General features: G+C 35.3%; 1 protein-coding gene across 1 annotated transcript; it reads left to right on the top strand.

Annotated features, from left to right (window-relative positions):
• Nucleotides 1-8,225: 8,225 nt before the first annotated feature.
• On the top strand, nt 8,226-9,938 carry LOC110856630. The gene is made up of 4 exons (XM_022105120.2): nt 8,226-8,363; nt 8,512-8,570; nt 8,705-9,030; nt 9,661-9,938. The coding sequence occupies exons 3-4, from the start codon at nt 8,714-8,716 to the stop codon at nt 9,878-9,880; spliced, it is 537 nt and encodes a 178-aa protein (XP_021960812.1). The 5' UTR covers nt 8,226-8,363; nt 8,512-8,570; nt 8,705-8,713; the 3' UTR covers nt 9,881-9,938.
• Nucleotides 9,939-10,156: the final 218 nt, after the last annotated feature.

A 10,156-nucleotide genomic window follows, 5' to 3' on the forward strand; every position in this document is an offset into this window, starting at 1 on the left:
GTGAAATTTGCTTCAAAAATGAGTACCAATCTTGACTCGGCCGACAAGTGGGAAAGAGATAATGATCATATGTATCAAAGGTTCTGCCATTTGCACCGTTTGCAACCAATGGCGTCCCCACAACGGAGGTAGGGATCATTACAACTCGACAATTTAACAGCATCACAGTGAACGTCCGACTGTAAATAGGATTAACAGTTTGGGGAATATTTTGTGTATAGATTTCCCTGTGACTTGTTACGTTAGTAATGTGACAGTCATATATTTCTTGTAAATAGTTGAAGTAAATACTTACATACATATACATATATCGTCGTTGAAGCTGCCAAAGGAGCTAAATCCATTTTGTGTTAAATGGCAAAGGAGCCTTCTCAATGTCAAGTTAGGTAGAGAAGGCTCCTTTGGCATGTAACACAAAATGGATTTAGCTCCTTTGGCAGCTTCAACGACCATATGTGTGTAGTTAAGCAGTAACCATAGATTCATGCTAGTTTAATTGGCACTAACTTGTCACACCTCATATCTAAAGTCTAGTTGGGTTACGTTTTGTAATAAACCTTGTCATTTGCTGGGTAGCCTTTCTAATATTAGTAATTACTAATATTAGAAATACTTGCTGTAATTAATTACAGTAAACGACTTTTAAACAATTTACAAACCTATTCCAGTTTTGCGCAGTATTTCGAACGAAATTGGAAATTTCGAACAAATCTTTTCACAAATTTGTGAAATACTAGGTGGCCCAAGTAAAGTGTTAGTAGATTGAAACGCTGTAGCTTCAACAGTTTATGTGTTACAAATTTCTAGTAAATTTTAATGGAAAGCCAGTTAATTTCTAAGTGGAAAACAATTTTTGGTTTTCGAAATTTCCACCCCTAAAATTAATGCAGAGCTGAAGACGCGGCCAACAGCCCTCGATTGGAGCACGCTCGGAATCCGTAGCCTAATTGTTCCATTTCGTGGTCAAAGAATTTTTTACAGCTTTCAGGCTTCTACGAGGCTTAGAGCACACATTTGCCCATAACTTTGACCATTTTTCATAGTCCAGAAATTCAACTCCAACAAGGAGGATGACAATTTCCAAGCGGAGATAAAGTTCGGAATTTGATTTTTTAGCCACGCTGACATCATTTTTTGCCCTATGCACTGGTGCTGAGTCCTGCTGCAAGGTCCTGTCGAATTAATTGAATAGGATCTCACTTAAGGGATGTACTACGGATTTAAAAATATATTTTGAGAAATTTTATTCCTTCACCTTCCCCCCATTTTCAACAAAATGTGCAGGAATTACCCAAATTAGCTCCCACCTGCCAAAACCATCACAAAACCTGGATAATGTGACTTCTTGACCTTTTGTCTATATCAGAGGATATATTTGACCGACTTTGCTTAGATTAGGTCAATTCGTTTGTTAAAATATTCTCCCGATGTGAAAATCTCCTCATTTGTAAAAAGAATCCTCTTCACTTTTTTGGCGCGTACCGCTTGAGGAGAGCCCTTCATTTCTTTACTAGGGCTTTCTTTCTGGGTATTATCCAGAGGTGGCAAGTACTACATTTTAAAGCCCTAAGCCTAAGCTTCAGTTTGAGCACTTATTGGATAATCTGCGTCAACAATGTCAGCTCTGAGGCTATTTTCCGTTGGAATTTCGCGGATTTCCTTGGTTTCTATACTTCTGCGCCTTTACGATGGGCCTGGTCCTTAGAGGTTATCAAAAAATCTTTCTTCGACTGTTCTTAGTCGATCCGGTCCCAATAAAGGTGTTTATAGTCAGTTGGGCTAAATTCAAGTGCACGTTTGACTCCTATCACATTTTTCAAATTCGCTATTTATCTGCCCATTTTTTTTGGTGAAAAATTACCGTCGCCCGCGTCCTTTCTTGATTTTTTCTGCCCATATGCTTTGCAAACAGTTAAAAACTGACTTATGGTATTTATGCAAAATCGCACGAGGAATCCAACGCAGTTATCAGATTTTCATTATCTCCAGCGGTTTTAAAGTTATTAGCTACTAACACTTAGCCTGGGCCCAGTAGGTACATACATAGATAATGAATGACGTTTTAGCTGGTCTCCAATTGTATGAGGAGCAACTAGCGATACAAATGTATTAAAAACCCCTACTGCGTGTTAAACCCTCCTGCATTTTTATTTTTCTCGGAAACCTGACATTCTGTTTGTATTTCTGTACAAAAATACTTCAGTTTCTGTAACACCATTATTTCATGTTTTTTTAACGTTTTACCTGATCTACCATAACGGTCATGCTAGGGGAACTAAAGATTTTGGTAGTTTGGAGCCTCAGACTCCACATCAAAATTAGCGAAATTATGTTTCCGTTCAGTCGGAATACCATATCAATATCAAGTTTTGATCCAGTATAGAATACGATGCAAAATTGCAACAATGTAAGCATGCAAAATGCAAATTTAATATCAAGCTTTACACAATACAGTTTATAATACTGATTTGAATGCGCTTTAAAAAGTTGCCTTCACACCCCTCTCATTTAAATAATTGTACAACAAATATTCTAGCATAACGTTTTCACACAGGTAATTTTGATAACGTTGAAATAAATGAAATTTTTGGCGCAGTCAAGTGCATGGAATGCCGAATTACGCCTTTCCCATGTCTTCGTGACTTAATTTATTTCTTTAAACGACTTTGCTACGTTTCGATTATGAAAAAAATAAGATAATCATCACATTAAAGGTGGAACCATTTAATATGCTCAGTTTAATTACCATCATAATTCTATCACTGACAAATTAGCATCACTGTAAATATCAGGTTGATAGGGACATTTGTAACCGCACCCGGTGAAACATCGCTTGCCTTAACAGCTTTGTTAAACGGTTGGATTAGGTTACCCAAAAAATCTTACAAATGCTACAAGGAATTTCTGCAATAATACGTCGAGTTGCAATGTTGAAATTTATAACTGCAAGATTAGTAAGCATCACTACGGCTCTTTAATTTGCTAAGTGTGTGTAACACATGAGATGTGAGGCCTCTACCCAATAATTGGGTTTCCTACTATATAACTTTCCAGCACGAAATTGTCTCGGATAATTTGCATAATATCATTCTTATAATATATATGACCCGGCAAGATCTCCTGTATTTAAATGTGCGTATGTAATCGCTAGATATGAAGTTTTTGAACACGCTTGAAATACATTTTTCAACGTTTTGATATAGTCGAACTCGATAGCACTTTGCTATCTCTGGCTGTAGAACTGTTCTTATCTTTTTCCTGAGTTCAAATGTCTACATATAAAGTTCATTAATAAGCAACTTCATTATGTGCGCAATACTGTGCGCACAATTGGTCACTTGGACAAATCTATGCTCGAATGTGTTAACCAAGAAAATAGATTTTGTCTCTGATCCACAATTTTAGTGCTTTGTATTTGCACTACAATTTTCTGGTTTGATAATTCTTTCTAAGTTTCCCGCAAGTTTGAGGTATATACATATTATCAGCATTTTTAGGGTCACCAGTCCGTTTCAAACGTCTCGGCATTTTTATGTACTCTGCTTGTCTTGCACAACGTCATTCTGTTCGTATTGATGTAAAAATACTCCAGTTTACTATATTATCGACTTCAATTTATCTAAAGTTGAATACAATTATCCAAAAGTATATTTGATTTTGGGCTATTGAAAGCTGCTGGGCGAGATATAGTCGAGCGAGTTAGTTGGTAATGAGAGTTGGACTGGGCTTGGTTGTATTTACCCCTGAGCAGGTTTCACCTGGAGTGACGTATTAGTCAGTTAATTTTCCCGGAATTGATATGGTATCTAGAAGTAGATGATACATACTGACGAATTTTATAGAAGTGGAGATGAATAAAACAGTTTTCAGAGAAACAACTACCGATATATATTTTTGTAATTGTATTTTGACTCACTTCATTCAATAGCTTATTTCAGTAATGATTGTGCACGTATGTAGGTGATTCCTTGTACGCATCCCCTTGACACTGGCATGCGTCTGCTAAGGCTCCAAACGTCTGTCTGTAGGACCGGGGACTGTAGGAGTGGGAGCACAATGCCAAAATTTATTATTTTTATAATGTGTTTTATTTGAATTTATTTTATTTTTACAATGCTATATTGCTCACTTTCTTTACTATATATACATTTCTTTTAATATTTCCTTGTTTGTGCAGTTACTAGTCAGTGAGTTTGAGCAGTTAGGCTGGTTGCTTCCAATGATCACGTATATAAATGTGGTGGGAAATTATGGGAGTGTGTTGGTTCGTGTATGCATCTTAAATTCATTTATAACAAATCTCCTCACTGACCTGTAACACAGCTGTGGTGTTGATAATCCTCTAATAACACATAACCTTTATTTATGTTTGGTGATCTTACACGATTTGTATAATATGTAGCTTGGGCATAAGAAATATTGTAACTTGAAGCTATTCTCGAATCTGTCAATGACAGGATTTTCCCTGTGATCGATAAGCTAATTACTTTGCCTTTGTAAAGCAAAGTTTTAGCTGGATAATTTCGTATACTTTGCCCATAGGTGCCTAGGGTACCCACCTCACTGGTGAGCAGCGAGTTACAAAGATCTATGAACTTATACAAGGCTACAAACGACACAAAAAAAGCAAACTCTAAGATTTTTTTATGTACCTTCTCCTTGTCTTAGACGTTCGTTTGAATGCTAATTATTTTGGTAAAGTTTTCAATCAACACTTTTTACATTGGTTAGGTTAGGTTTCCATCTCCATCTCCATCCCGTAGTTATTCATGGTTTCCTCGAATGAAGCATGTTCATTGACCGTTTTTTAAATATCATTGTTACAGCATCAATACTGTTTGGCAGGCTTTTACGTAGCTACGCTCTCACCCAAAGTACTTGTCATCTCCAACAGGGGTGAAGGTCGCTAAGAAATAGACAATAGAAGATTATTATGGACACGATAGGTATTTGTGTTTCCCCAGGACAATACCGCGTTTCTCTAATCTTGAGACATATACGCAAGCAGTTCACTTCTGGGTCTCGGTTGAGAACTCAAACATGATTCAGAATCTCTCCTCATACATACTGCGAGACTTCTTGCCTTGTGTCTTCTTCATGCTTTCCTACTTGAGTATGGTTCAATTCGGAATTTTGTTCAAGTGGTATATGCTTGAGTAGACAATACCCAAAAATGTTGGGTTGGTAAATACTTTAGTTTTCTTTTTCTAAAAATGTTCGCTTGAGAAATATTAAATTAAATTAAATATTAAATTGCATTAAACCTGCACAATTAAAAACAGCTGGCCAATGTTCGATAGAAATTCGATAATATCTTTGCCCCTGGGCGATATGTATAGCTCACTGATTTTCTGAAGTTTATGTTGGAAACGGATAACGGTGTGCATATTTATTCTCCGTGCATTAAACACTGCTCTATTTTTCTTAATTAAGAAAAACGTACGTTTTACGTTTACCCCGATTTAAAGATTTTTTTACAATTTTATCAAAATCTTTGCGTAAAACACGCACCGGAATTCATCTTGCGCAGCTAAAAAAACGCAGTTGTATTGCTTTTATCGTTAGGCTTGGTAACAATCTTTACATTATAAGGAGACTTATATTTCTAAAAATCTTCAGTTGATAAATACTTGAGGATGAAACACACTAAACATAACGGTCAATGTTCGCTGTAGATATCAACATTTTTTAGCTATAGTTTGCTAGTTTTTCCACAGCTTTTAAAATCATATTAAAAATACAAATTTTGATTCTGACAGAATTTCGACGAGTTTTTCTCTGAATTTAATCTTCTAAAACCAGGGATATAAGTGTATTGGCTGTGTAATTTGCACTATGCTTTGAATTTAAAAAATATTTATGTGCGTACGTCTTAGGCAACAAGCGGATTTCAAGATTTTTTATAATTTCCTCAAAATCTTTACGTAAATCTAGGAACGCGTACAACTCATTCTTATCAGTCTTATCGCAAAACTTCGGAGCAGAAGTTATGGTTGCTACACGTCGGAAGTCATTGAGACATGACATTCAAAATTTACGATTTTTTGGAAACATTGAGAACTTAAATTTGGTCTCCGTCAGGTACATACGTATGAGTTGGCGTACGCATGCTTTTAAATAATGAGGCTAGTTTAATCGTGCAAATAATTACAAAAGTTTTTGAAAACTGGAATATTGGAACCAATATTTGGGAATTTTAGCATATGTAAGTTACTTTAAAACTTTGTTATATTTTTTTACCACTGTTTGTCTATGTATGTACAAATAAGCGGTTATCAAAACATTTTTGTACAAAAATGTTCAGAGCAGTAAACTTTGTTACGTCTTAAAAGTGGCAAAAGTGTATGCACAAAATGTGTAGCTTGTTCTGACCTGAGTATGCGAAAAAGGCAGTTCAAATTATACTCACACTGTTCGTTGCACTTGTCCGCATTAAGGATAAGTGAAATAAACTTTTGTATTCAAAATAGTGGGCACAATATGTATGCATAAAAGTGGATAGCCACACATACATATTATGCAAATAATTTTGAATACGAATTTCAATACAAACGAACCCACAATTTTATATGGAATTTTTTTATGCATCTTTGAAATGGAAAATTAATTGTGCATAAATTTAAAGAATCATTGTCACTCGGGATGGATTTTATTGGTAGCTTGTTTATATTTCGTTAACTAATTTTAAGTTTTTGTCTCCCAGTTATCAAAGAAAACTAATACAAAGTAATAAACTGTACACATGTTTTTTAACTTCAAGTTTAACTTCTTATCAAAAATGTGAGCTTGGGAACAGGTCATAAACTATGAAATTTGTTTTCTTCTGTTTTTTGGTAATAAACAAAACAAAACAAACTTTTTAAATTAAAATAAAACAATCTTAGCCCCAGATAGTTTGGCACATATCAATTTCATCTAAATAGTCATTGCGTAGTGAATTAACACTAATCTGTATACAGATTATAATTAAGCCTATAAATTAAAATTAATAACTTATAATAATTCTATGTTAATATTTAAGTAAGTGGTTAGATTTTTACATTATGCAAATAGATTAAGCATTCTCAAAAAATCCAAATGCAAATTCGGCATTACAGTACGTTAATAATATCGACATAATTAACAAAATAAATCGAAATGTATGTACAAAAGTATCTAGCGTATGTAAATCTGTGTTCATGTGGTACAAAAATCTACAAATTTATGCACAAAGTAAAATAAATGAAAGCGTACATATGTAGATCCAGCAAATATGTTGTGGAACATCCATACATCACATCATCAAAAAGTTGGGAATTTTTTGGTACGTAGTACTCGTATTGAGATTAATAATAGTAGGATATGGAAAATGTGATGAGTGGTAAACACTCTGGCGTATTTTTTGATGACATAATATATGTGTGTTCCCTAACAAACTTATTTTGCATGCAAGATCAGCAATATTTACGAATGACTGCCAAGGTTCCTAACACTCAGGTTTTTGTCATGAGTTTTTTTGCATGCAAAATCGAAATGTATGATTTTCATTTTGCATAACTTACACCTTTTAAAAACAATTTCCCATGGTTCGTGTTAATTATTTCACGCAATTTAATTAACAATATCAATAAATTATTTGTAATTTTGTCATACTTATTAAAACTTTGCTCAATGGATCTTTGTCCATGCTTTAATCTGACTAATATGTAATAATGGACTTATAGATAACGTACCTATATACATATGTATCTATCTTTATAGTGACAACAAGTTTGCAAAATTTAATTAGCAAAATGCGTTTTCTTTTCGCTGTCGTGAGAATTAACGCCAAAAAATAATAATAATACGACACATCGCGAAGCATACAGAACAGAACAAGTTTACCAAATTCTTTGCAAATTTGTAAAACAGTCTGTTTTTGGTCACCATTAACGCAGAAAGCACCAAATGCGACGCCAGGCTATCGACATCTGGCATTACGCAGTTTTCGCACATCTTATGTAAGGGTCACCCATTAAGCATATGTATTATGTACATACTTCGCAATTATTTTCAATAGCAACCTTGCCAAAAAATGAGACGAGACGTTACGCAAAAAATCACAACCAATGTCGGCTCTCTTCCTCAAACATTGTAAGGAAGTAAAGTGGGCCAGGGTCAGGCCGAATTCGTGGAATGTGTTCAAGACGGATGTCCACAGAAGATAAGTCGGAACTTCCGGCACGTACCCATTCCTACTTTTCTTCATTCATTAATTCATTCCTGGTTCATAAAGGATAGAAAAAGCAACACAATTTTGCACAGCATTCGTTTGTACTCATTTACATATTTCTACTTTCAACTTTTTAATAATTTTCACGGATCTTGCTAATTTTACGTGTTCTGTAAGTTATAAAAATAGTCGATCAACACAAAAGTCAAGGCAAAAATAAACATTCACATTTTCCTTACTTTTCGAAATCTTACGTATTTAAAAAACTTACCAGATTTATATTTTGTGCTCATCTAAAATTTGTACTTTCAACTTTATAGTAATTCCCTTCCGTAATTTGGTGAAAGTTATACCAAATTCGTAAAGCAGCAAAATCAAGGTAATAAAATAAAATTTTGCTCAAAACCTTATTAAGAAATTTTACCACCGCTATTTTAGGAAATTTTACCACCACAAGATATTGAAATGGAGTAAATATTTTTTTTTAATATTCTGCTCCCAATTTGTCAACAGTTTGCCAAGATGACCAACAAATTTTCCGCCGTGTCCTTGCTAATTTTAGTTTTGGCAAGTAGTGTGCAAAACGAGGTTCCTTACAGACGCCACTTTTTGCTGAAACATTTATCCAGCGGAAAATGTCTCGTGGGTCATCGTGGCGACACCTTCATGGATTTTTGCGACCCTTCCGACAAGATTCAGGAGTGGATAACGCTCGGCCCCCAGTGGGGCGGAAGCATTAGGCCGTTCATCACCCCAGAAATGTGTCTCGCCTCACCCCCCGAGGGAAAAGGATTTTACACCCATTTGCAAAATTGTTCCCTACAGTGTGCAAGCATAAGGTAAAAATTCACACAAGATTTGCAAATTTCTGCACAATGATTATTGGCGTCCGTATTGTTGTTACATATACAGAGGAATTATGACATATTAAGCAAATCCACGCCGCCCTTAGCAACCTTGTAAAATCTGAAAAAAATTACAAAGTTTTACAAATTGTGCCAAAGAATATTATCGCTGCTCAATGTTTCCTCAGATCAGGAGCGTCTTTTATATGATGAAAGTTTGCACATTAGTAATGTGACATTACAAAACTTCTGCATTTTGCAAATTTACCAAGAAATGCGTCAATAACGTAATTACTTATTTTGCGAAACCTTTGCAAAGATAGATTACATCGTTGAGGCCAACATTATTTTAATATCTAACAGTTGTAATTTTACCTTTACTACTATTCGTTCAAAATTAAGATGCAGTAAAGTCTTCACAATTTTTTAAAAGGTGAAAGTCGCTCATAGTCATTGACAACTATTCAATTACTCTACTTTTTAAACGACAATCTATTCAAAGTTGGAAAATGATTGATTTTTAGGCAAAATCAAGCCATTAAAAAACAATCATCCGCCCAATAACCTTTCAGATTTTTTAATCCATATTAATTTTGTATGAACCCTAATTTTGGTGATTTGCAGATGGACCATCACGTTGGACCCTCGCCCCTCGCCGCGCCCCAGTCTGGGGAAGGTCATGGTGTGGAACAACGACGTGGAGCGGTGCCTCCAACCCAGCGGCGGGGCTGGCGACAAGGTCAAGACGGGCCCCTGTCCAAAGCACGACGGCTGGATCAAGATCGACCGTGCAACGAGTGACAGCTTCTTCTGGGAAATGGCCCTCATTAAAGCAATTCATTAATTTTAAGGGTTACATTAAAAACTAGGCGTAAAATAAATAATTTGTTGTGTAATTGAATCTCGTTTCTTGTATACACGTTTTTTTTGTCATTCTGCAGAAAAACACTTGTCCAAGGCTTGCATAATGATATAAACAAGGCCCCAAAAAATTGGAAATCTTAGTGAGTCAGCGCAATCACAGTTGACAGTTAATAAATAAAATTAGATTGAATAACTTTTTCATCACCGCTCTCGGTATTAATCATTTAGAATAATTGCCCCCCCCCTGCAAGGGGTC

This window comes from Folsomia candida, unplaced genomic scaffold (genome assembly GCF_002217175.1).
Source record: "Folsomia candida strain VU population unplaced genomic scaffold, ASM221717v1 Fcan01_Sc016, whole genome shotgun sequence".
In the NCBI taxonomy this organism is placed as follows: domain Eukaryota; kingdom Metazoa; phylum Arthropoda; class Collembola; order Entomobryomorpha; family Isotomidae; genus Folsomia; species Folsomia candida.

What these genes read in the sequence shown, in the direction of transcription:
- LOC110856630 (XM_022105120.2), top strand. Translation starts at nt 8,714, where the DNA reads ATGACCAACAAATTTTCCGCCGTGTCCTTGCTAATTTTAGTTTTGGCA. An exon ending in CTACAGTGTGCAAGCATAAG is followed by an intron (nt 9,031 to 9,660) that starts GTAAAAATTCAC and finishes GGTGATTTGCAG; the next exon opens with ATGGACCATCACGTTGGACC.